General features: G+C 41.5%; 2 protein-coding genes across 2 annotated transcripts; one reads left to right on the forward strand and one right to left on the reverse strand.

Annotated features, from left to right (window-relative positions):
• Window positions 1-406: 406 nt before the first annotated feature.
• Window positions 407-8,422, forward strand: anxa3b (annexin A3b). Its single transcript, XM_015977346.3, has 14 exons — window positions 407-532; window positions 806-846; window positions 945-1,007; window positions 1,085-1,172; window positions 4,101-4,195; window positions 4,276-4,389; window positions 5,784-5,874; window positions 5,986-6,065; window positions 6,407-6,463; window positions 6,586-6,679; window positions 6,996-7,091; window positions 7,166-7,224; window positions 7,636-7,758; window positions 7,835-8,422. Exons 2-14 carry the CDS (start codon window positions 835-837, stop codon window positions 7,892-7,894), a joined length of 1,032 nt encoding a protein of 343 aa, XP_015832832.3. The 5' UTR covers window positions 407-532; window positions 806-834; the 3' UTR covers window positions 7,895-8,422.
• rcl1 (RNA terminal phosphate cyclase-like 1) lies at window positions 8,168-21,283 on the reverse strand. The gene is made up of 9 exons (XM_015977333.3): window positions 21,085-21,283; window positions 20,623-20,694; window positions 18,015-18,190; window positions 17,823-17,897; window positions 16,929-17,053; window positions 15,899-16,024; window positions 14,669-14,825; window positions 8,856-8,959; window positions 8,168-8,339 (listed from the first exon to the last, which is right to left on the reverse strand). Exons 1-9 carry the CDS (start codon window positions 21,212-21,214, stop codon window positions 8,186-8,188), a joined length of 1,119 nt encoding a protein of 372 aa, XP_015832819.3. The 5' UTR covers window positions 21,215-21,283; the 3' UTR covers window positions 8,168-8,185.
• Window positions 21,284-27,222: the final 5,939 nt, after the last annotated feature.

A 27,222-nucleotide genomic window follows, 5' to 3' on the forward strand; every position in this document is an offset into this window, starting at 1 on the left:
CCGAATTTTCTCACATTTGACAGCGTGTAAATTTTTTTTTTGGTTGTTTTTGTTGTTTCAATCTTAATACGTCTTTAGTCACATGTTGTTAAAATAACCCTACAATACTTTTAACTTCATTCTAACAGTGCCAAGCAGGACATAACGGGTTAAGCATAAGCTACATCGTGATGAAATAAGAGATAAGATCGAGTAAAAACGCATCTCATCCCGTCTCATTTCTTCCTCCTCCATCCCCGTTCAAACCCTGAAAACAAACATTTAGTTGGGTTAAGTAAAGGAAGCATATGCATTTCCTGTTTAAACTATCGACATATATATGGTTTAAACATATGCTAAACCGTAATAGACCGTGTATGTATGCAGTGATTGTAGAATAACTGATGTTATTTATGTGGTTTAAGCAGATCGGAGCGTGGAGGAGGAGGACTTCCCATAATGGGCGTTTCTTTCCATAAGTTCTCTGAAAGGTGTGGCTGCTTGTGCTCACTGTGTGAAAACATCTATTCTGCCGTCAGATCTGTTCATTTGGGTAAGAAAAACATATTTTCTGTTGTTTCTTACTGTCCGTCTGCCCATATGGACTATAGATTTTGTTTTGTTTTGCTTGTTGAAGCAGAATTCGTTTTTTCCCCACATCAGAATCGTCGACTCTTCTGTAGTTATATGTGCGCACATCCACTGATAAAACTGAAATCGGAAAAATTGTGGGATTTTGAAGGATTTGTTTATGATAGCTGATTAACTGAGCAGCAGCAGTGAGCAGGGACAATGGCTGACATTTGATGCTTTCCCCCTTTTCCAGGTTGAAACCCTTTTTCTCCAACTGTAAACATGTCTGTTTGGGTGAGTTTTTCTAAAAACCCCTCTGACAAACAGGATTTTAATATATTTCTGCCTCCAAATGTTAAATACGGGTTATGATTTATGCATATTTTCTTCAGGATGACCTGGACCTGCTGTTAGATTCCCCCTCCGCTTCCTCTTTGCCTTCAGTCACTTCCACAGTAAGATGAGCCAGCAGTTACTTTCACTGAAACATGTTTTATGTGGTACATGAGCAGGTGTGGTTTGTGTTTGCCAGTCTAACACAAGAGGAAGTGTGAAGGACAAGCCAAATTTCAAAGTGGAAGAAGATGTTGCTGCTCTAAGAAAAGCCATAGAGGGCATTGGTGAGCTAATGAATTACCATTATCAGCAATTTTTGCAATTAAATTGAAATAAAAATCCTATAAATATGTAAAACACTCATAATTTTCTACCCAATACAAACATGCACCATTTTATTTTGTGCTGTGATAAAGTTTTTGCACCTAACAAAATATCTTCTGTTTCTGTTGCACTTAAAGGTTTCAGGTCAGCTAACAAAGACCAAATAATTGCGAATGACTGAACTACATGCTGAGTTCAGTTTTGCTTGTCACACCCAGGTCTGATTACTAACAGACCAGTAGAAGGAACGTAGAACCTGAATAACATCATGATATACAGGTGAAACTGGAAGAATTAGAATATGGTGCAAAAGTTCATTTACGTCAGTAAAAAATGTGAAACTAATATACAAAGCCAGATATCTCAAGCCTTTGTTTGTTATAATTGAGATGATTATGGTTTACATCTTATGAAAATCCCAAATTCAAAATCTCAGACAGTTAGAATATTGTGAAAAGGTTCAATATTCTAAAATGGCCTGTATAGCGCCTTCTAGAGTCCTGGAACCCCCCAAGGCACTTTACAACACAATCAGTCATTCACCCATTCACACACACATAGCCACAGCTGCCCTGGGGCGTACTGTCTTGCCCAAGGACTCATCAACAGCGACCGACTGAGTGGGGCTCGAACTTGCAACCTTCTGAATACGGGACGAGCACTTAACTCCTGTGCCACCGTCACCTCATTCTAGAATAAAACTGTCACTCTCTAATCGGTTAATGGATCCAAAACACCTGCAAAGGGTTCCTGAACCTTTAGATGGTCTCTCGGTCTAAGATGAATTTTTGAAATAGACTTTTGCACCATATTCAAATTTTTCCAGTTTCACTAACTAGTTTAAATCTCAAAAAGCAACACATTGGGCCCCATCTGAAGCACTGCAGGCTTCACTTGTTTTAGGTTAGAGGTCATGGGTGTGGGGGTATACAGGTATGAACTAATGCTGCATTTCAGAAGAGTAATTAACCACGTTGGTGGTAGTGTGATGGACAATGGGGCTGCTTTGCTGCTGCAAGACCTGGACCACTCACTGTAATCAGTGGAACCATGAATTCTGCTCTCTAGCAGAAAACTCTGAAGGAGAATGTCTGACCATTGACTTTAACCCGCCCACTGTCCTAATGGGTGTGACCCCACTAGGAAAGTTGACCATTGAGCAGGGTTGATGGTTTATCCCTTGGGTCCATGTGGCAGGGGTGAGGAGTGAGCACCATCTCACCCCTGCCATGTGGACCTCAATAAACCATCAATCCTGCTCAATGGTCAACTTTCCTCGCGGGGTCACCCATAAGACAGTGGGAAGGTGAAAGGTGTGGAACATATTCTTAATCTATACATTTGCAGGGGTGTCCAGTAAGAATGAATTAAGTCATGCTCTGGGAAAACAAAGCTCCAGTGCACCTGTTTCAGGAAGTACAAGTAAGACAGATCAGAGAAACTAGCTTCAGATGGCAGGTTTTGGAGTATTTTTTCCTGATATTTGGACACCTCTGATTGGATAACAGCAATGTGACTCTACCACTGACCCTGTTTGCTTTGCACAGCTGATGTTTTATCTCCACAAATAGCACAAGGTTGAAGGAGTTTTGCGGTGTGGTGGAGTTGCTAATGCTAATGGTTAGCTTGTGCTAACCGAGACATTCTCTGCTGTTTCTTGAATACTAAAACAACAACAGCCTTCCCCCTCGCGAGTCTAGATGGGTGCGCCAAGGCGTAATATGCATTCACAAGTCTGGCATTGTTGCAATATTACTATCAAACATGGCGGCGTGAATGCCACAAAATTCCCGCATCACCATTCCACCGTAGCTTGTGGCACACTGTGGCGGTAGTATTATTCTGATTTGCCAGCATGGTGTGTCTTCTAAAACGGGCTCATGAATGTTAAGTGACAGTGTGACGTAGATCTGTCAGGCTTTTCAAATCCTAGAGTTTCACCGTCTATTTTCTACCAAAAGCTAAAGCAGGAGATAGGTGTAGGAGACAATTTTCATGTTCAGCCTGCATGAAAAACTCAGAGTGAGCGATTTATAATCAGAAATAATCAATATTAACTAATTCACTGCCAGTCGTTTCCTGATCGGTAAAGCCCTTCGCTGCCAGTGTTTCTCACAGTTTTTAGTTTTTTTTAAGAGTCACAGAACGTTGCGCACTAGGACGATGTCGACGCCAAAACAACCAAAACAACCAAAACAAAGAGGAGACTCACCTCTTACATCAGGAAGATTCCGCGTTTCGAGTGCTATCCGTTCTTTCATAATCCGTTGTTGAATTGTGATCGGTAGATACTTTTCTGGTTTGCGCCTCACTTTTTTTACAGGACCGGCCCAAAACGATCTCCCAACTCATTGACTTTCTGCTTCCTGATCATGTGACGTATGCAGATGAAGATTGCCTTCAGAGCTAAGATGTTTGTTCTCTCAAAGAGGGGCTCGTTCTGATGCCCAATCAGTAAAAAAAAATGCAAATGACGACTTTATTGGCAGTGAACGGCTGGATCTAAAATGACGACTTTAATCGTCAATGGCAGTGAATAAGTTAAATGTTTTTCAGTGTTGCACACCTTTAAACTAGCCATTCGTGCCATTTTGGCTGAATTAAAAGCTATTGTGTAAACAAGAGGGGGAACTGGTTACTTTGGGTTTTTCTTCATAAATGAAATCTTGATTTTAAATGACGGCATTTAAATGTACTCAGGATTTCTTTGTCTAATCCTGAAATTTGTTCACAGATTAGAAACAAGCAAGTGTGACAAAAGTTAAAAACAGAATACTGTAAATCTGTTTGGGGGAAACCCCTTTTGATAGTAAAAGATTTTGCACAAATTAAGCTTTTCCCGACAACTATGAATAAGAACACCGATTTTTTTAAATTTGTTTTTACAGGCACCACAGAGCAGACACTGATTGACATTCTGACCCAAAGAAGTAGTGCTCAGCGTCAACAGATCGCAACGGCTTATGAGAAAACCACAAAAAGGGTACATGCTACAATCGAATCATGCTTTGGTCTTTGCAGGTGGCAGAAACAGTCCAAAATGACTTTGTGTTTCTTCGTTAGACACTTATTTCTGACCTGAAGGGTGACACTCATGGAGACTTTGAGGAGGTGTTAGTTGCTTTGGTAACACCTCCTGCAGCCTTTGACTGTCACGAAGTATTGAAAGCCATTGAGGTGAGAATTACCTATTTAAACACGCCATATATCTTGTATCTGAAATGGTTTCTATCCTGCAGCTCAACATTTTCTGTAAGACTTTTTGATTAATACTGTTCATTTGAAAATCGATAAACTCCCACAGATTTAATAATTATTAATGGAAACTTTATTGATCCTCTTGGGGAAATTGTTTCTCTGCATTTGACCAATCCCCTAGGAGCAGGGGCCAACTTTCAGAGTTTAGTATCTTGCCCGAGGACCACTGATAAATGTGCTTAACTAAATCCGAGACCATGCTCTTGAATCAAAAAATGGTAGAACACCTTCTCCAGATCCTGCCTCAAGTGTTGGAGTTTAAGTATCTTGGGGGTCTTGTTAACAAGTGAGGGAAAGATGGAGCGTGAGATTGACAGGCAGATTGGTGCTGCATCTGCAGTGAAGCCCGGTCATTGTACCGGTCTGTTATGGTGAAGAGGGAGCTGAGCCAGAAGGCAAAGTACTCGATTTACCAGTCGATCTACGTTCCTACCCTCATCTATGGTTACGAGTTTTGGGTAGTGACCAAAAGAACGAGATCACAGATACAAGCGGCCAAAATGATTTTTCTCTGCAGGGTGTCTGGGCTCTCCCTCAGAGATTGGGTGAGAAGCTCAGTCATCTGGGAGGGGCTCGGAATAGACCTGCTGCTCCAGAGGAGCCAGTTGAGGTGGCTCGGGCATCTAGTTAATATTCCTCCTGGACGCCTCCCTGGTGAGGTTTTTCGGGCATGTCCAACTGGGAGAAGACCAAAGGAAGACCCAGGACACGCTAGAGGGACAATGTTTCTCGGTTGGTCAGAGAGCGCCTTGGGATTCCCCTGGAGGAGCTGTCCCAAGTGGCTAGGGAGAGGGAAGTCTGGGCTTCTGCTGCCCTCGCAACCCGACCCTGGATAAGCGGACGATAATGAATGGATGGATGCATAGTGCTTTTCCAAGCCAGGAGTCCAAAGTGCTTTCCACTACAGTGAATCATTCATACATTCCCACACTGGTGATGAATTATAACATAGCCACAGCTGCCCTAGAGCACACAGGACCCTCCGGCCACCAACAGCAAGGAGGATGAAGTGTCTTGCCCAAAAGCAAAATTCCCTGTGGTTTGATCCTGAAACCTCAGATTACTGGACAACCTGCTCTACCTCCTGAGCTACTGCTGCCAAACATATATACATGTAGCCTGACAGGGCTTGTGAGCGAACCGCTCCCCTTCTGATCAGTGGACAACCGCCCTCCCCATTTAGCCAAGGCCTCATTATTTATTTGTTTCTAAAGGAAAGCTTGATTGCTGCTTTTTGAGAATGAAACATAAATTTGGCTGTTCAAACTTTCAGATAGTATTGATCATTTGTTAACGTAGAACTTCTCATACAGGGTGCAGGGACAAACGAACGTACTCTGACTGAAATCTTTGCTTCGAGATCCAACCAACAGATCAAGGCCATGTCTGAGGTTTTCCTGAAAGGTAACAAACACAAACTCCAAATAAAGTTACTGTGAAACAGTTTACAGCCGGGAAATTAATTAAGAACTACAGCTCATTGTAAAATGTAACGTTGTGTGTATTATTTTCAAGAGAGTGGAAAACCTCTGATTGATCTTCTGAAGTCTGAGGTTTCTGGAGATTACGGCAAAGCTCTGCTCATCTTGGCTGAGGTTCGTTAATCTGAAACAATGCTGTTAGGCAGCATTCCCAAGAACTAGAAACACACACTAGAGTAAATGTATTATTGGCGGCAAGCCATGAACATTCCAAAGTTATCATCCAAGTTCAGAGTCCAAACATGTTGATTTATTCAAACAGACGACGTCCTGCAAACTCTTTATGAGTTACAGAACATCGATCTGATAAAACAGAACCGAGTTCCACCAAATCTGTGCGACCGTTTTAAATTAGTGTTCATCTAAATGTTGAACTCTAGAGATATTAAAGAAAACCACTTTGCTGATTAATCAGTGTGCATGACGGATGTTGTTTTTCTCGTCCACCCTCACAGGGAAAGAGAGATGAGAGCACCAATGTGGACGTTGCCAAAGCTAAGGCAGATGCTAAGGTGTGCCCCACTTACTTTGAATAATTGGCCGTCGACTGCAGCCTTAGAACTGATTCAAATCCCTTGGTTTCACTAACAATGGCCACCAGCAGCTTGATTATTTTTATTTAACCCCCCCATAGGCATTGTATGAAGCAGGAGAGAAGAAGTGGGGCACTGATGAGGCCAAGTTCATCGACATCCTCTGCCACAGGAGTTTTCCTCATCTTCGACAAGGTAAGTTGTACCTGTACTTTCTCCAGTAAAAGCCCTTATTATGAATAATTAAGCACAAATAGTAAAACATTAAGTATTTATAGGCATATGTGCAGCCTTAATAGGTCTTTAATAGTTCTGCAGAGCTGTTGTCATTACATTTTCTAATTTTTAGGTTTTTGTTTGACTCACTGCTGATGTCTGCAAGTTATTTGGGACTTAGTTTAAATTTTATGATAAAATGTCAAAACAAGTCGGCTAAAAGAAATTATATGCAAAAATGATCATATCTGACGCTACATGATTTTGACTCAATTCCCTGTTTATTGTTGGGCAGTGATTGTTGAGTACAAGAATATCAGCAAGAAGAGTCTGCAGGAGGCAATTGAGGGTGAGATGTCTGGAAACCTGGAGAAACTCTTAGTGGCCATAGGTAAAATATATTTGGCTCAGAATATTTCCGTTTTATTTTTACCTCCAGTAACATTGAACGACTTTCCTTTCTAGTGAAGTGTGCGATCAATGTTCCTGTTTACTTTGCTGAGAGGCTTTTCAAGAGCATGAAGGTAAAGGACCATTTTAGACATGTAACATAGGACTTGTTTCATTTGAGCACGGGGTTATTGCGTTTATTTTGAAAATTACCTAAATTAAAATCGAGGAATCTAATTTGTTCAGGACTGAAAACCAAATTTTAGGGTTTGAGTGAGGAACACATAACAATGACCTTGTCCATCCTCTGTCAGCTCCCCAAAACAAAAGACTAACCAACAAAATCCACGTATTGTTGGCTTAGATCACGTCACACACCACCAGACTGTCGTGTCAGCAGGTGTGTGGAAAGGAATGTCAAACCAGGTTTGATTGTAGGTTTGGCTTATGGGACATCAGTGAAAGCAGATAAGAGTAAATAGAGGAAATTTGCATTGTACTATATATCAGCACTATATTGTTCTCCTGCATTGCTCATCATCCAGGGTGTAGGAACCACAGAGTCCATCCTGACCAGGATACTGGTCAGCCGCTGTGAGGTTGATCTATTGGACATCAGAGCTGAATACAAGAAGCTGTACGGTGTCTCTCTCTACTCCCAGCTGGAGGTTGGTACACATTACAAACATTACAGGTTTTTTTGTGAACATGGGTCTGATTTCATGCTTCTCCGTTTAAACGCAGTCTGAAGTATCAGGTGATTATGGTAAAACCCTGAAGCAGCTGTGTGGCCAGGATGGCTGAAGCCTGAAAACAAGTGCTGTGAAGGAACGAGTGGAGTAGAAGGGAAGACCTAGTCGGCTCCAGATGCATTATGGCTGATTTTAAGTGAATGTTGTACTTTAGAAATTACTGTCCATTTACTTAAGACACTTTGTATACATACTGCATGTAGGCACTGTTGTCAGTGATGTATTAACTCAATTTTTACTTGTTCTAGGTCACAATAGCACAATAGAAAATAGTTTCATTTAACAGAAATACAAGTATACTTTTGATCAGAGTGAAAACCAAACATTTATACAAAAAGATTGTTTATTTAACCGTTTTGTTTATATTGCTATAGCCCACTCCGACACAAGTCATCAGAACTTTCTCTCCACCCTTTCGCTCGTCTTCTGATGGCTTCTGGACCTTAATCTTGAACATGACCTGGAAGAAATCTCTGATGTGTCTCAGGAACTCGATTCTGTAGAGGGACAGAGGTGGTTTCATTTAAAAAATGGCTTCATTAAACGGTCAGTAAATAAAGCACAGAGCTGGGCCAGTGGAGGTTAAAGTCAGCTTTCTTTACTCTGGTGCCCATTATTCATGTTAAAAAACAACTTTTGTGCACGTCTGAGATTTCCACATTACCTGAGATGAGTGTTTTGTGATGGCACTGCCAATCTTCAGTTATCATAGTACTGTACTTGACAGGGACACAGCACCGGTACCATGATAGCTGAAAATGGACAGCTCGTTCCTTTTAACAAACACTAATAAAAGTTCATCCACATTTCTTTACAGTGCAGTTCTCCTTTAAATATAATCATTTACTAAAACACACATCAATGAAAACACAAACGAGTGTCCAGCTGGCTGTTTCCTCCTAGCCGTTAATGTAAGGACTAATAAATAAAAACATGTGGAACAGAGGGAGTGAGTGTGTTTGTGTGTGCCGACCTGTTAAGACCGGTGTGCGTATAGGGTGACGTTCGCTTACGTGTATGGTGAGAGTGGTCCGAGCAGAACCTTTGACACGTCCTGTTGGCCAAGGGTCATCAACAGCAGCGCCAGGCTCTGATTGGATGAGTCCACACAGCCACCCTACAACAGCCACAGGAGAAAAAATGTTTTTCAGCTACAGCAAAGTGCGTCACGGAGAGGGAGAAGTTTAGAAAGAAATGAACCCCTGGACAGGGCTTGACACTCTCAGCTCCAGGACTGATAGCACCTGGTCCAGATCTAGATTAAAGACAAACACACACATAAAGCTATGCCTTCATAAACGTTAAAAAATAAAGATGCCACTAAATGCAAACATGGCTTTATTTTTTCCTCCAAATTTACAGATGTTTTCTAATGCTCCTAATTTTTTGCACTCCAGACATTTACGGAGAGGATCGGCTTTGAATACATTCCACTGTGATGACTTCAGATCTATGAACATTCCTAATGCATGTAAGCAACTGGACACACCCAAGTGTATTATATAAAAGCTCATCCAACCAAAACCCAGCAGAAGGTTTTAGTGACGGCGTCTGCAGCTCGGTGATGCTGACCCGAAGCATCAAGATGGCTGTCAGCATAATTCTGATTTAATTAGGTCCACACGACACCGAAAATATTCACAACACTGTTTATATTGTTCAAAAGAGCATTCCTATAGAAATGATGAGAATTTCCAGCTAATTATTTCTTTTCTCAAACTTTCACAACAAAAACACACTAAAGTTTTAACATTTAGCAAATCGTGTCACTTATAATTCACAATTGTTTTCTGTCTAACATTTAAATCGTCTAAAGGAAAAAAAAACCCATTGATGCCTCAATTACGAACTAAATAAATGTGTAATGACTAAATAAGCTTACCTTTTTCACTTAAAGGAGAGAAGTCAGAGCTACCTAACCCTGAGCTGCTCGTCCCTGGTTTATGGTTGTAAGACATACAAGCGCAATAGTTTAATAACTGCTACTCTCACATCCTGCTTTTCAGAGATTATTAAAATGTTCCAAGAGACCGAAAGTCAGAAAAACCACAAGAACTTGTGGAAAAGTCCATGAAATTCTCAGAGTGAAAGTAAAACCCTTTTCCAAAAGCCACAGAAGAATTTTAGCAAAGTAAACATCAACATGACAAAAATAAAAACACAACCTGCTTTTAAAAATGTTAGATCCACTTAAAACACCAGTTTAAGGCTTGTATTAGTTTCAAAGAGCACTGAATATAAAATTCCTGCCTGTAAAATCATATTACTACACAGACATCTGTAAAGTGCTCCACTTACATCGGATCCTGCTGTGTTGACGCCACTGTTGTCTAGAGGTCATTACTAGCGGATGGTACTGATTAACCACAAAACAAACACATAACACCCCCTCGCTCTTTCTGAAAATGAAAAATCTAACTTTTTGACATCTTCCATTCAAGAGTTCTTCCTTCTCCTGCAGCAGCTATATCTGCTGATGATTCAAATACCAGGTCGTCAGGCTTGTCTGACTCCTGCTCAGACAAAACAGATAAAACGGAGAGAATTCTGAACTTACCAGCCGTATGACAGCGAGTGAATGGTGAGCTCAGCACTCCTCTGCCTGGAGTTAAGGGGACGCATCAACAATATTCCTCTTTCAGAGTTAATCAGCGCTACCCTGACTAGCTAACTGGACTCACATGGCTCCGATGAGAGACGGCTGAGTCCAGCAGCCACGTGGAAGACACAGAACTTCATTGTGCATGTCCTGTTCAGGTTACCTGTGTGATCATGTCAGGTGATCTGTCTCTGTGTGCGGTAACAACCAGGTTAGTCTGTTTGTGGTTAACACAGCCACGGGCGCAACGACAGATTGCTTTGAGGGTTTTTTGGGGGCTAAAATCATCTCGTCATCAAATCTTTATTTATCAAGCCTGGTTGGATAAATGCTGACTCAGCCAAAGGGCCGTTGGATCCCAGATATGAAGGCGGTTTTAAAGTATGGAGACAAGTCATGAATATTTCATTTCTACTGTGAGATAAACCTAAAAAAGCAGCAACTTTGTCTTAATTTCAACAGAAATATAACTTGTTAAGTTGCACAACAACCGACTGTAATCTCTTAATATTAGTAGCTATTTTTTTCGATAAAGAGGGAGGTCACACTGCCCTGATCTCACACACCTGACTCAAAGCAAGTTGAACAAAAACCTGTTAATGACTCATTTAAATCAGGTGTGAGGGAGCAGGAAAACTTCTAGCTTCCCACCCTGTAACAAACATTCAAAACAAACATAAAATAGCATAGGGCTGCACCATATAGTACAAAAATGTCTTCATTTCAATATCAGTATGTGCAATATTAACATTGCATAAAACTAACTCAATCGCAAAAAATAACACCCAAGAACAGGGCCGTTTCCACGCCCAGAACATCTGGGTAATTTACCGGACCTTCACGGCACTCACATGTCTGATTTCACCAGGCCAGCCCGAAAGGACCGTTTTCTGGGACATTTCAGGAACCGGGGTATGTACTCAAAAAGGTCTGGTAGAGTCAATGGGCGGGTCCAACTCATGCTGATTGGTTGTAACTCGGCAGGAAATGATATCGGCAGACTTCACCAAACAACCAGCATTCGTGAAAATCAGAAGAGCTGCTCTTCTGCCGGTACCAGTCAGAGACAGCTGACGGGTACCGGCAGTCCAAGCGGAACGCGGCTCGGGTGGTCGCAAAGGCAAAAACCCGGGCATGGGAGGAGTTTGGTGAGACCGTGGAGCAAGACATCCGTACGGCTTCGAGGAGATTCTGGTCCACCATCCAGCGCCTCAGGGGGGGAAAGCAGTGCACTACCAACACTATCTGTAGTGAGGACGGTGTGCTGCTGACCTCTACTCAGGACGTTGTGGATCGGTGGGCAGAATACTTCGAAGACCTCCTCAATCCCACTGGCACATCTTCTAGTGACAAAGCAGAGTCTGGGGACTTTGAGTTGGCCTCTCAAATCTCTGGTGCTGAAGTCACTGAGGTGGTTAAATAGCTCCTCTGTGGCAAGGCTCCAGGGGTGGATGAGATCCGCCCGGAGTTCCTTAAGGCTCTGGATGTTGTGGGGCTGTGTTGGCTGACACGGCTCTGCAATGTCTCGTGGAAATCGGGGGCAGTCCCACTGGACTGGTAGACCGGGTTTGTGGTCCCCTTATTTAAAAAGGGGGACCACAGGGTGTGCTCCAACTACAGGGGATCACAATCCTGAGCCTTCCTGGTAAGGTCTATTCAGGGGTTCTGGAGAGGAGGGTCCGTCGGATTGTTGAACCTCAGATTCAGGAGGAGCAATGTGGTTTTAGTCCTGGCTGTGGTACACTGGACCAGCTCTATACCCTTAGGGGGATCCTGGAGGGTGCATGGGAATCTGCCCAACAAGTCTACATGTGTTTTGTGGATTTGGAGAAGGTGTTTGACCGCGTCCCTCAGGGGGCACTGTGGGGGGTACTCCGGGAGTATGGGGTACCAGGCCCTCTGATATGGGCTGTTAGGTCCCTGTATGACCGGTGTCAGAGCTTGGTCCGCATTGCCGGCAGTAAGTCGGGCTCGTTCCCAGTGAGAGTTGGACTCCGCCAAGGCTGCCCTTTGTCACCGATTCTGTTCATCACCTTTATGGACAGGATTTCTAGGTGCAGCCAAGGTGTGGAGGGGATCCGTTTTGGTGGCCTGAGGATCAGGTCTCTGCTTTTGGCAGATGATGTGGTCCTGTTGGCTTCATCAGAACGTGATCTTCAGCTTTCGCTGGAGCGGTTCGCATTCGAGTGTGAAGCAGTTGGGATGAGAATCAGCTCCTCTAAATCTGAGACCATGGTCTTGATTCGGAAAAGTGTAGAATGCCTTCTCCAGGTCAGGGATGAGGTCCTGCCCCAAGTGGAGGAGTTGAAGTATCTCGGGGTCTTGTTCACGAGTGAGGGAAAACTGGAGCGTGAGATCGATAGGCGGATTGGTGCTGCATCTGCAGTGATGCGGGCGTTTAACCGGTCTGTCGTGGTGAAGAGAGAGCTGAGTCAGAAGGCAAAGCTCTCGATTTACCGGTCGATCTACGTTCCTACCCTCACCTATGGTCATGAGCTTTGGGTAGTGACCGAAAGAATGAGATCGTGGATACAAGCGGCTGAAATGAGTTTTCTCCGAAGAGTGGCTGGGCTCTCCCTTAGAGATAGGGTGAGAAGCTCGGTCATTTGGGAGAGGCTCGGAGTAGACCCGCTGCTCCTTCAAAATCGAGAAGAGCCAGTTGAGGTGGCTCGGGCATTAGAGCCGTTTAAAATAATCTGACTGTTATCATAGGAGAGAATACCTCAAACTTTCCAAATAATAATTTTTCATATATGGTTGTTCAGAGTTGTTAAATATTTTGTTAGCATCTACAGAACATGTTTTTCCGACAGCCTGAGACATGAATGTTTAATGAGGAAAGAGATTTTTTTTTGCTGTGAAATCCTCTTAAATGCAAACTAATGCTTCAAATGTTTTGTACTTTTACACTGTCCCAAGGACTGTTATCAGAAAGCTGTTTACTGCATATTTATGCAAATAAAAGTTTTTGTTGAATAAAAAAGCAAATGTCTAACATATATTTATTGATGACAGCAAATCCATATGAAATAATTGTGATGTATCGAGATATTAAATCGAATTGAATCGCTGACACAATAATCGTAATCGAATCGAATCGTGAGACTAGTGATGATTCACACCTCTATCGGGCATCTAGTTAGGATGCCTCCTGGACGCCTCCCTGGTGAGGTTTTCCAGGCACGTCCAACCAGGAGACCTAAAGGTAGACCCAGGACACGTTGGAGGGACTATATCTCTCACCTGGCCAGGGAACACATTGGGATTCCCCCGGAGGAGCTGGCCCAAGTGGCTGGGGAGAGGGAAGTCTGGGCCTCTCGCCTTAGGCTACTGCCCCCGCGACCCGACTCCGCATAAGCCGATGAAAATGGATGGATGGAGAAGAGTTGCTCATGAAGGGAAAAGGCAGCATTGATGCAGCTTTAAAAATCACTGTTTTTAAAATCCCAACATTAAAAACGTGGTAGAAATCCCCCCAAAATGTCATTATTTACACCGCTTTCTGGTCTCCTACATTGTAAAAAAAACACTGTTTTCACCTCACACAGCCGCTCTCCCGCCCCCTGAATAGATTCAATTGCAGCATATGTTGACAAAATAAAATTTATGTTATTAATGTCCTTGGATGCCTTTTGGTGCAGATGAGTGATGTCACTCGCTGCTGAAAGGATTATGATATGCTGGCGTCTTATCAAAGTCCAAAAAGGGACGTGTTTGTTAAGCGGCATTGGCTGAGTGGTCCGAGCCATTGTATTGTCCCTGTCACCTTCTCCCCTCCCAGAAACTTCCCAGAACTCCTGTAGTGGGAACATGGCTCACGTTATATTCTATATGAAATGAATTTGAATGTTGATCTGATGGACTTTGAAGCTCACACCTGGTTTAGACAACTGTTAACATGCTTATCTAAACCCGAGACAGAAATAATTGAACTGTATTGTGGAACAGAAACTCTACGACACTTATGAAGTGAAATGGGAAAACCGAGAAGTGATCTGGTTTTCTTATATGGATGAAAAATTATATGATTTAAAGTAGCTGGGGAGAGCTTGCCCACAAGCAGTTCTGAGTTGATCTGCAGACACGGGTCATTACTGGGGAATTTGAGTAAACAAGGCCAGCAAATGTTGTTATGTGTGCTGTGGTCATGCACTTCAGGTATTCCTAAAGAATTCTGATTGTTCTTAGAGAGAGGGAGCTGACTGTGTGATTATTCAAAGTGCTCACCCGATACACCTCTTGCAAAAGCAGCTTAGCACAATTTCTGCCGAGGTCCTCTGGCAGAACGGAGTCCCCCTGGCCCTGTGGCGTGGAGGACATCTCGGCACTGAGGAAGCAGCCATCGAGCGTTTCTGCCACCAGCGTTAGACCAAAACCCGGAGACCTGCAGGTCAAAAAACAACTATTTAATTTCAACAGTTTATTTATATAGCGCCAAATCACAACAAGAGTCATCTCAAGGCACTTCACAAACATTACAATTGAACCTACTTATCAGTGCACTGGGTTCAATTCATTATGCCAGAGAGTCAAAAGTCTTCTTTGTGAGAAAACCCAACAGAATTCAATGAGTCACTGACTTGTGACGGTGTCTTTACAGCAACCCTCATACTAAGCACGCGCGTAGCGACAACGGAGCGGAAAACTTTCCTTTAACAGGAAGAAATCTCCAACAGAACCTGGCTCAGTACCATCACCTCCATCATAAAAAGACCCAGCAGAGGATGTACTTCCTGAGGCAGCTGAAAAAAGTCAACCTGCCAGCACAGTCGATGAGGCAGTTCTACGCCGCAGCCATCGAGTCCATCCTCACCTCCTCAATCACCGTGTGGTACACTGAAGCCATCCCCAGGGACAAGAAGAGGCTGCAGCGGGTTGTATGGTCTGCTGAGAAGGTCATTGGCTGCAAACTCCCCTCCATACATACACCTCCAGAACAGTGAGGCGTGCAGGTCGGAACACAGCTGACAACTTTGTCCTTCACTTCTCCACGCAGTCAAAACCTCTAAACTCATGTTTCGTGTAATTTCCTGACACAAATAAAAAGTTTGCTGTGTATCTTTGTACTCCTCCAGTCACGGGTGTGTTAGCGTTTATTTCATCAGACTTTTTCTGCAAGGTTTTCTTCAATGTGCTTTGTGTCCATCGCTACATATCCTTGGCCCGTTTAATGTTTTAGAGGGGAAGATTGTGTTGTTGACAAAGTTAACGGTAGTGATATCCTGTCAAATCACAAAATGGGCATATCTAAGTTGCTTTTGATGGTTAGAAAAGTGGGCTCTATGTCCGTCCCTGTGAGCCTGGTGGAGAGCCCTTGCAACAAGATAAAGGTGTTGTGTGTCTCTGCACTGATGCAGACATAGTATTGACTAGCCTTTAGTGTCTCATCGTGACTACGTGTTAAGTGTACAGAGAAAATTCTCAACCCTTGCAGCTTCAATGAACACAAACACTGACTTTCCAGAGTTGGCTCCTTTCATGTGGTCTGTGTAGATGTAGATGTCCGGGAGAAACTGGTTGAGGACACCTCTGGCTGACTCCACAATCCTGTTACCCATCTGAGGCGAAACGCGAACAGAATATCTGAGATTACGTCAAGAAGCTCTAGAGACTCAAACACCAGAGTTTATTATAACCAAACTAATCAACAATTAACTGTCAGAAATTTCTGATTAATGAAGCAGAGAACTTTTTTTGTTTCAATTTTTCATATAAGAATGTCTTTTTTGTTGGTTTGGAGAATTACTGACATTAAACAAGGAGTTGAAAATAATCCGAATCACCCAATTTTAAAAATGGCTTGAATGCAAAAATGTGAATCTAACATGATTACGGGCAAATGTCAGTTATTTAAGACAGGATGGTCAGCGTACATCAAAATGAATGTCCTAAAATAAAATATAATCCAAGCTGGAGTTATAGTTGCAGATACACACAGGTGTGTGTGTATATGTACATGTATCCTTATTAGCTGCTGTTTAAAGCGACGGTGGCACAGGAGTTAAGTGTTCGCCCCGTAATCGGAAGGTTGCAGGTTTGAGCCCCGGTCAGTCTGTCGCCGTCGTTGTGGTGTTGGGCAAGACACTTAACCCCCCTTGCCTGCTGGTGGAGGTCGGAGGTACCAGTGCTCGGCAGCCTCGCCTCTGTCAGTGCGCCCTAGGGCAGCTGCGGGTACATCGTAGCTCATCCCCACCAGCGTGTAAATGTGTGTGTGAATGACTGATCATCTTGTAAAGCACCTTGGGGGGTTCCAGGACTCTAGAAGGCGCTATATCAAATACAGGCCATTTAAATATTACTATTTAATGTTTTTAAAAAAAAGAGACATTTTGTGTCTAAATCATTTTCTATTGTAAGGTATGATGAAAAAAATGTAGTGACACAATAAAGTATAATAAATGTCATCACACACTTGCATCATTATAAAGTAAATCAATGCATATAAAGCAATAAGAAATCATAAGGAACCAAAGCCTGAAAAGGATACGCTACTCCTCGGATCCTCTTGATCTTTCCTGGGTCGGTCAGCTGGACTGGTCTCATGGTCCTGCAAACCGGACACGTGAAAACAACTTCTCCACCACCACCTGGTGCCATCCCTCTTTTCACCACCTGAGGGAACAAAAGCAGGGAAAGACTAAAGCCTGGTTTATGCTTCTCCGTCAGCTCCGCAAGGGACAGACACGCACGGATTGATGGAAGCGTTTTGCTCTCTTACTTCTCCGTCTCCCGGAGGACGGAGAAGTCCTCCTGAGGACGCCCTCTGTTGCCCGGCAGGACAACAGAGGGCGTAGCGCTGTTCTGTGGTATCATGTCATGTATCGGTCCAGGATCGTGTGTTTGTATTGTGTTTTTTGTGTATATAAGAGACTTTTAACACGGACATATTTGTCTCTCATTCTCCCACTGCTTCATGCGCTCGCCACCTCTAAACCCACGTTTCCTGTCATTTCCGTCCACAAATAAAACGCCTGCTGCGCATCTTTTCACTCCTCCAGTCACGGGAGGATGAAATGTTCATATTTTTAGTGTTTTTTCGCGAGGTATTCTTCAAGCTTCTCCGTGTCTGCCGCTAGTTATCCTCGGCTCTCTTTGCAATGGCGGCGCTGTAAACAACAGCGGCGTCCTGACCAATCACAAGCTTGCGTAATCCGTCTCATTCGACGGATGTTTAAAAAAGTGGGCTCAACTCCGTACGTACTTGCGTGCCTGTCGGATCCCTACGCAAGGACGGATAATGGCGTTGCGTGTCTCCGCACTGACGCAGACGGAGAAGCATAAATCAGGCTTAAAGTGTGATGTGTTCATGTGTCAGCACCACAATTAGAATATTTTACATCTTTATGTCACATTTGTGGAAAGATTCCTTGAGTGTCTTCACCTTTAAATCAAAACCTTCTCCATCAATCCCAAACCTTTTCATCAGAGGCAGAGCTGTGGACTTCAACAGGTCAACCTGCAACACAAGAGCAAAATGCAGCTAAGCATGTGTTCTCTAACCAGCGGTGTCCACATGGATTTGAGAAGTGTCCTCTGACCCAGACTCTGAGTGTGGTTTTACTGATGAGCTCACCGTCGGATCTGTGGGGTCATTAGTAACTCCTCTGAGAGTTGCCTTCAAAGGCGTCTTCATAAAAGGGGCTAGCATGAGCAGCGCCTCCAGGTAATACCCGATCGAACGCTGTAGGTTACAGTCGTGTTCTACAGAGCCTCCATACAGCAGACCAGGCTGGTAGAACAACATGGTACCTGGTAAAGACACGTGAAGTTATCAAGCACGATGCAAATAAAGAAAACCACTGTTCAATGAGAGGAGAGTCTGAATTAATGCAGTTGTGGACGAGTCAAAGACGACACAGGACTAAGTTTAACCCACAAGCTTTATTCGCTCCAAACTGATCACAAAATTAAAATCAGTACACTTATACTGTTAGCTGATTACATCATCAACCCACATAGCATCCTGCTTCTCTGGGTGTGAGTAGAGCCTCCTAGTATCCCGCCACACACGCCCCCATTGAACACCCAGAAAGTCCTGTAGGGGTCTTGATCAGGTGACCTGGGTTAGTTGCTGAAGCTGGGTGGTGTGGTTCCCGCCCAGTAAGTTCTGTTCTGGTGTGGATGAGAAGAACCCAATGGGATTGGATGGTTTCCAGGTTGGCAGAGAGAGGAAGCCCTCTAAGAGGAGCCTGGGCCCCCAACTGAGGTTGATCTCCCAGGATGTGTGCAAGCTTGAGACCAGCTCCCTTCACATGCTGAATGTGAAAGAGCAAAGGGGGAGGCAGCGTCACGCTTCGGCACCAAAACACTGGTGGTAAAAACAAAAAGCAGCTCCTTGGCAATCTTTAGCTGCAATGCTGGCCACCGAGGGAAGTTGGACAGACCTGTGTGAAGAATCGAGCATTGTCTCCACGCATGGCGGGACCACATCCTAGGTTGTCAAGGTCCTCGTGGTCTGGAAGATGAGGTCAGCTTCTTCGGCCAGTGCGAGTTAATCCCTTTGTTGCAGCAGGTGGGGAATTAGCAAGCGCCGTGTGCACCTGAAGCGGGAGCTCACAAAGGAAGAGGTGGACAAAGAGGAATTCTCCATCGTCAGAACCAAGGAGGTAAAGCATGAGATCCATGAGATCCAGGGCGGTGCTGTCACCCAAACCGGTGAGAGAAAGAAGTTTCTCCGTTCATTCTGCCTCCTGAAAGTGTGTAGCGCCTTAGCAACAGCTGCTTGAGGGTGACATAATTCCCCTGGGCTGGAAGGTTCTGAAGCAGACTCATGACTCGACGCGTGGACCGATCCAGTGCAGCAACAACACCGTTGTTGTCGTCTGACAATCCACGCAGAGCAAACTGTGCTTCAATGTGGGAAAATCATGACGCAGGATCATGTAGCCAAAAGTCCGGGAGCTTAACAGCAACTGCAGACAAGAGCGCCAGAACCGGTGTAGCTTCAGCAGCAGTGGGCGGGGCTGGAACTGGGTGGGTCGTGTCGTCAGTCATTGTCATGATCGTCCACATTGAGGTCACCAATGGAAGAGTCAAGGATGACAGAGGTAAGTTTCTCCCACACGATTTACTCACTCCAACTGATCCCAGAACAAAGCATCAGATCAATTATACAGTTAGCTGATTACATCATCAACCACGTAGCGCCTCCTAGTGACCGCCCCACAGTCATCCTTTAACAAATGTATCTAATACTACAACAGAACTGTGCATCTGAAAAAAACTACAGTTATTTGAATCTGCCTGCTTTGATCAAACAATGATTTCTGTTCCTATAAACTTCAATAATACTCATCTTTATTAATTAAATGAAAATGTTGCTCGAGTATACAGGTCACAAACTAATGTATGAGAAGATTCTGGGCCCTTTTGACTGATGACCATGGGGAGTCATTTGTATCCAACAAACAATAACTGTGTTTGTTATTTTTACCATTGTCTAAGTTTTTGTTTTATTTAAACCAAGCTAAACCAACCTACTGACTGATGGTCATTTTTGAGAGTGTATTAGGAACAGAGTTAGTGTGTGACTGGTCTACCTCTCCTCAAAGAACCAGAAAATTTGATCCGCTAGCTGGAAGTGATTTAGACAAGAAATGAGCTTTCTACTTTCCTTAAACAATAACAAATACAATGAATGCAGTATTAAAAAAGGTGTATCCAGATCTAAGAGTGTTTTAAAACAGAATACCGGTAATAGAAAACGGCAGATCTGAAGGTTGTGTTTCATTCATGTTTTATTTTAACAGCAAACAATTAAGTACAGCTGTAAAGATAGAACAAGAAATACGTATCCCGATTAATTTTACTCAAATATAAATTATCTAGTTGTAAATCAAATGAAAAAAATAAACTATTTATAAAACCCAATTCCAAATCTAAATGTATTTATTCATAGAACCCAAATAAACAAGACAAATAAATACTGTACCAACCAATTTGTACACACCTAAAAATAATAATAATTCAAAGTGTTTCTCGGATTTTATCTCTGTAAACCAACAGCCTGAATGTTTTAGATGTTTCCCTGGATTAAACCTGAGTCTAGTAACCAGTTTTAGATGGAGTCTAATTAACCACATATGAAATGTAGGTAAAATATAAAATAGTATTGACGATTTTTGTGAATGATATTGACAAGAAATATTTGCAATTATCTAAAATATGTTTTTGTCACTCACCTGTTTGATTTATCTCTATTCTGGAACCATTGGTCACTTTGTCGAGTAGTCTGACAAAGCTGGCCTCGAAATCTGGACAAAACAAATCAAACAAAAAGTAAAACTAGTCAACAAAAACACTTTATCCCTAAGTAACTCAGAAAACTTATTTTATTAAACACGCAGCTCAAACTCGAGGTGAATTTTCAATCTTTAAAGATTCAAGTTACTATAAACAAAACAAACTCAATTAAGAGGTGGTCAAACATATTTGCGCAGTTTCTAAGCTTGACAACGACATAAACTGTTACAACAATGTGACAAAATGTTTATCTCGTATTTGCCCTCGCATTTTCACCCATACATGGCAATTTTCCTACATCTAACTCCCAGCTTCTAAACACACTCCCAACTGCGTAACAGCTAGCCCGTTAGCAATCTAGCTAACTGCGACGCCACATGCGGAGCGAAGCTGCGACTCACCGCGAAGCCCCGGGTTGTCGTCCTTAGACCGGATGTTTTTTATTTTCACATGCTTCCCGCTGAGAGTCGATAAAACCAGCCGCTGTCTGAAAAAATTACAGCCGTCATAAGAGAGTCCGTTGCTTGCCATGTTGTTGTTTATGCCTCGCGCAACATCCACGTGTGGCAGAAAGGCGTTGGAGGGAGGCGCGAATACAGCAAACGGCGAGGGTCAAAAATGTCTTCTTGTTGTTACCGGTTGTTACCTACCCAGTGTAGAAAAAGAGGTTGTTACCTCACCAACCAGTTATCACGAAAGACATAAAACCCCGAATATAACAAAGGAAAATGTATTTGTACGATATTAAGGAGTAATTCAATAACACAAACATACATAGCATGTATTTGTTTATAAAGAGTAATTTATTGAGAGGTGCTGGCCCGCAAACTTTAAAAGAAGCCTCTTAAATTCTTGGGAATTTATATTAGGCTATTTCTCTGCTGACGGCCAACCCATCATGTGTCCAAAGTCTCAGAAAAATTGGCATTGTTAGAGTGTATGTAATTTTATAAACGATTCAAAGAAATCGAATGATGACAATGTTGGGGGGGGGGGGGGGGGTGTCACAGAAGTCTACAATAATTTATTTTTTTGTTGAACAACATCTGTAAGTACAGATAAAATGCATTATTAGGCCTGCAGCTTATTGTCCTCTTGAAATGAAGTGTTTACGTCTTTCCTCTGGAGAGGTCAAACCGACTTACTATTACTGCATTACATGTTACCCAATGGAAGAGAAAAACAGGGACTTGGGAAAAATCTAAATCTCTAAGGGGTAAGAACATTAAAATCGTTTTCATATTTTGCAAGATAATCAGAAATTATACTGTGATTAAAACTTTTCACAAGTGAGTAAAATACTCTAATTGTGACATATAAATGGCTACTAGGTTTTTAAAATGTCTATAATATTAATTTATTAATAATAATATTTTAATAATATTAAAATTTTGGGTGAATGTTTTATTATCGTGACTACAATAATGCAAACAATGTACTTTCCTAAATTAAACCTATCTAGGCGCTAGATGGCAGCACCCTCAAGCCAGACCATAAATTAAACTTCTGTGGTCGGGGCCTTCTTCTCTCCTTTTCTTAAAGGATCAGTAAAAACCTAAACAAATATCTAACATTTCTCCAGCACACGATCACAGGATAACTAAACTAGTCTGTGTTTTTTTTTAATCTGCAACATTAAGTCACATTTTATGATGTTTTCTAGTCTTCTAGTGTTTTCTAGAAGGCAGTGCAGGTTGAACAAATATAAGTGGTTCATGGCATCAGCTACACAGAGGCTCTAAAAGGCACAGAATGGAAAGAATGAGGCTAGAAAAGTTCATACAGAGTCGCCATCAGATTTTGTGCAGACACAAGAAACTCACACAGGATTGACAGAGAAGATGATTTTGTTTATGGCGTATGTCATAAACTGTACTGCTCAAGTGAAACGAACAGAGAAGATAAAAATAATTGAAAGGAGCAGAGAGATTTTTTGGCATTAAAGACATTTTTTCATGGGAACAATAAAATACTTGGGGAGGAAGGGAAAGCGGGAGGTCCTGGTGACAGGACAGCATGATTATATTACAATGGAATGCCAGAAGTTTGATTGCAAATGGACAGGAATTTAAGGGATTTATCAATAAATGCAAAATAAAACCAGAAATAATATGCATTCAGGAGACATGGCTAAAACCTAATTTAGATTTTGTTGTTAAAGGTATGATGGTATCTGTAATCAATTTCCCTCTGGGATTAATAAAGTATTTTTGAATTGAATTGAATTGAATTGTAGAAGGGAAGGTAATGGAGGAGGATGTGTAACATTTGTGAAACAAGGAACTCAGTATAGAACCGTAAATATAGGATCACAGTTAGAATACATAGTAATTGAAATCTGGTCAAGGAATTGTTGTGTTAAAGTAATCAATTTTTATAATCCAGGCAACAAAATATTAAATATAGATGAACTAAATACACATTTAGAGGGAAAAGTAATTTGGTGTGGGGACTTCAATGTGCACAGTTCCTTATGGGGCAATAGCATTGATAGGAATGGGGCAGTTATTGAGGAACTGATGGAAACAAAAATTATGTATGTTTGAATGATGGAAGTGGTACACAATTAAATATTAGAGAATCAGCAATTGACCTCACATTAGAGTCGGATTCATTAGCAGGTTTTTGTTCATGGCAGGTAATTAAAGAAACAACTATTGGTAGTGACCATTATCCCATAATGACTGAACTTGAGATGACTATGGAACAATACGATACAGGGCATGTACAAAATTGGTGTTTTAGTAAGGCAGATTGGGAAAAATTTAAAATTGTTTGTGACCAGGAAATGGAAAAAATAGATATGAATGTTGATGTTGATGCATTAAATTTTTCTGTTTGTAATGCAGTTTTGAAGGCAGCAGACCAGGCAATAAAGAAGAAAGTAGGTAAGGGAAAAAAGAAGATAGTACCCTGGTGGACACGGGATTGTGATGAAATTATTGGGGATTGAAATAAAGCTTTTAGAATTTTAAAGAGGAATCACTGTTTTGTTAATTATATGGAATATAAACAATTACAGGCTAAGGTAAGAACTGTTAAAAATGCAAAGACGGAGTATTGGAGGGGCTTTTGTAATTCAGTGGGGAGGGAGACAAAAATACAAAATGTTTGGTCAGTGATTAAGAGAATGAACGGCATTAGAAAAGAGTATGGATATCCAATATTAAATGATGGTGAAGTAACAGCAGTAAAAGACGAAGAGAAGGCAAATTTGTTATCTAAGACATTTGTTAAAATTCATAGTTTAGATACTGTTAGTGAAGAAGGTCAAAGAGGCAGAGAAAATACGCTTCTGGAATATATAGAGTTATTGGAACAGGGTGAAGATAATGATACCTTGTTAAATATTTTATTTACAAAAACAGAATTAACCCTTTAATGCATAATGGTCACTACAGTGGACAGGTACTCAAAATTGTTATTTATTTATTTTTGCTATTAAGCACAGCTGTTGAAGACTTTATTTCATGTGAGCCCCTCCATTTGGGCTTCAGCAAGTCAAGCCAACATATTTCATGTTCAGAATGCACGCTGTCCACTGAGGTGGACGTGTAATAAATTATTTGTAAATTAACAAAATGTTACAAAAAATATTTGTTGAAATTTGTTTCATTCACACCTAAAGATGAATGAAAAAAACTGTTTAAAAAATCATGGTTGAAGATTTCATAATTCATGCATCAAAGGGTTAAATCGAGTTTTACAAAAATCCAAGGTATCAGCTCCAGGTAAGGATCAGATTTGTTATATTATGAAAAACCATTTTAGTGATAAAGCTATAGGAATTTCATTAGAATTATATAATAGAGTTTGGGAGGGTGGGATAGTGCCACAAAGCTGGAAGGAAGCAGTGGTTGTACCCATAAGAAGACCAGGAAAAGATAATACCAATCCAGGAAACTATAGACCTATAGCTTTAACATCTCATATTTGTAAGATAATGGAGTGCATGATAAATGAAAGATTAATGTACTACATTGAAAGTAAAGGATACATATCTAAATGTCAAAGTGGTTTTAGAAGAGGAAGGAATACGATGGATCCTGTTTCATGTTTAGAACATGAAGTTAGGAGAGCTCAAATAAACAAAGAGAGTGTAGTTGTTGTATTTTTTGATATTGAAAAAGCTTATGATACGATGCGGAGAGACGGCCTTTTAATTAAAATCAGAAAAATGGGTATTAATGGACGAATGTTTTAATGGATCAAGAACTTTTTAATGGGAAGACAAATTCAAGTGAGGATTGGGAATATTTTGTCTGAAAAGTTTCCTGTGGAAAATGGTACACCACAAGGTAGTATAGTGAGCCCATTATTATTTTCTCTAATGATAAATGATGTTTTTAATGGTATAAAAGATGGGATGGGGTTTTCACTTTTTGCAGATGTTGGGGCAATATGGAAAAGAGGGAAAAATGTGGAGTTTATTGTAAAGAAACTTCAAGAAGCAATAGGCAAAGTGGAGGAATGGTCATACAAATGGGGTTTTAAATTCTCGGTAGATCAAACTAAGACGATGTTCTTTACAAGGAAAAAAGTAAGAGAGGATCTTAGACTTAAATTATATAGTCAAGAGTTAGAAAGGGTAAATAAATTTAAATTCTTAGGCGTTTGGTTTGATGAAAGGTTAACTTGGGGTGTTCATATTCAGAGTATAACGGATAAGAGTAAAAAGGTTCTGAATATAAAAATTCTAATTCAAATTTTATTTGTCACATACACATTCATACACAGTACGAAATGCAGTGAAATGCCTTACACAACTGCTCATGACCTAAGAGTTGAAAGAAATGAGGTGTTTAGTTGGGTGTGAATGGGGTGCTGACAGGAAGTCTATGAAGGCCATATATAATGGATTGATCAGATCTGTATTAGATTATGGGTGTGTAGCATATAATTCAGCAACAAAAACTCCTCTTTTAAAATTAAATTCTATCCAGAATCAGGCAGACTCTGTACAGGAGCATTTGAAACAACCCCTGTAGCTGCGTTACAGGTAGAGATGGGTGAGATGCCAATAGCAATCAGACGAGAACAAATAGCTTTAAATTATTGGGCAAATGGGGGGTCAGGGTCAGAAAGAAGATCATCCAACACATGACATACTAAAACCTTGCTGGGAGAAAGAAAAGAAGGAAACAACAAATTTTGGATGGATGATGATCCAAAAACCAGTAGAACTTAAATTAGATCTATTTAAAATCAGTCAAAGAGTTCCATTACCTGCTTTTCCACCATGGATTCTTCCTGAGGCATCTGTCAGTGCGCCCCAGGGCAGCTATGGCTACATTGTAGCTCATCACCATCAGTGTGTGAATGTGTGTGTGAATGGATGAATGATACACTGTAGTGTAAAGCGCTTTGGAGTCCTTACTCTGAGAGGCGCTATACAAGTGCGGGTCATTTATCATTTATCATCTGTTGATTTAACATTACTGGAGAGAAAGAATAAGGATGGGTCATTCATACTAAACTCACATACAGCACAGGATTATATCGATCACTATTATAACTATGTAAAAATATATACAGATGCATCTAAGAATACTGCAGATCATGTTGGAATAGCTTTTATTGTTCCTGAATTTCATGTTAGAGTAAAAAAGAGGGTGAGTGATGGATTATCGGTATACACAGGTGAAATGCTCGCAATGCTGTTAGCTGTTCAATGGGTGGAAGAAAACAGACCATTATTCTCAGTTATTTGTTCAGACTCCAGCTCATCATTGACCAGTTTGAAGTACAGCCATTCAGAAAGCAGACCAGACATACTAATAGAGATTCAGCTAACACTTTATAGAATAAGCATGATGGGACTTGTAATACATTTTTTATGGATTCCAGCTCATTGTGGAATCAGAGGAAATGAAGGATGGCTAAGGAAGCAACAATAAATGCATCGGTTCAGTTAGATATTCACTTTTGTCAAAAAGAGATCAAGAGCATAATAAGGCAAGAAATGAAGAAAAAATGGCAAAAACAATGGGAGGAGGAAAGGAGGGGAAGATGGTTGTATAAAATTCAAAGAAGAGTAGGAGAAATGAGAAACACTGGAAGGAGTAGGAGAGAGGAGGTGATCATTTCTAGACTGAGGTTTGGACGTACTGGGTTAAACAATACATTATTCATAATAGGGAAACATAATACAGGGAAATGTGATTATTGTGGAGAAGATGAAACTATAGATCATGTTATATTACAATGTTAGAAATATCAGGTGGAAAGAAGGACAATGGTTCACAATCTTAGTCAGATGAAAGTGTAACTAGATCTTGTTGATTTATTGAGACAGAATTCAAAAAGTGACTGTTTTCAGATTTAATTTCGGTTTTTGAAAGAGATAAGTACGGAAGCGTATTACCAATACGCTTCCGTAGATAAGGATGTTTGGGAGACTGAATTCCCCACCCCCCCCCCCCCCCCCCCACCCCTGTTTGGTTTTGTTTTGTGAGCGCTGTTCCAGACCACACTCCACACTAGTTGGTGGCGGTAATGCACCATTTGTTGTTTGCCAACCGCCATTAAAACACCAAAAG

Source organism: Nothobranchius furzeri, chromosome 6 (assembly GCF_043380555.1).
Source record: "Nothobranchius furzeri strain GRZ-AD chromosome 6, NfurGRZ-RIMD1, whole genome shotgun sequence".
Classification (NCBI taxonomy): Eukaryota; Metazoa; Chordata; class Actinopteri; order Cyprinodontiformes; family Nothobranchiidae; genus Nothobranchius; species Nothobranchius furzeri.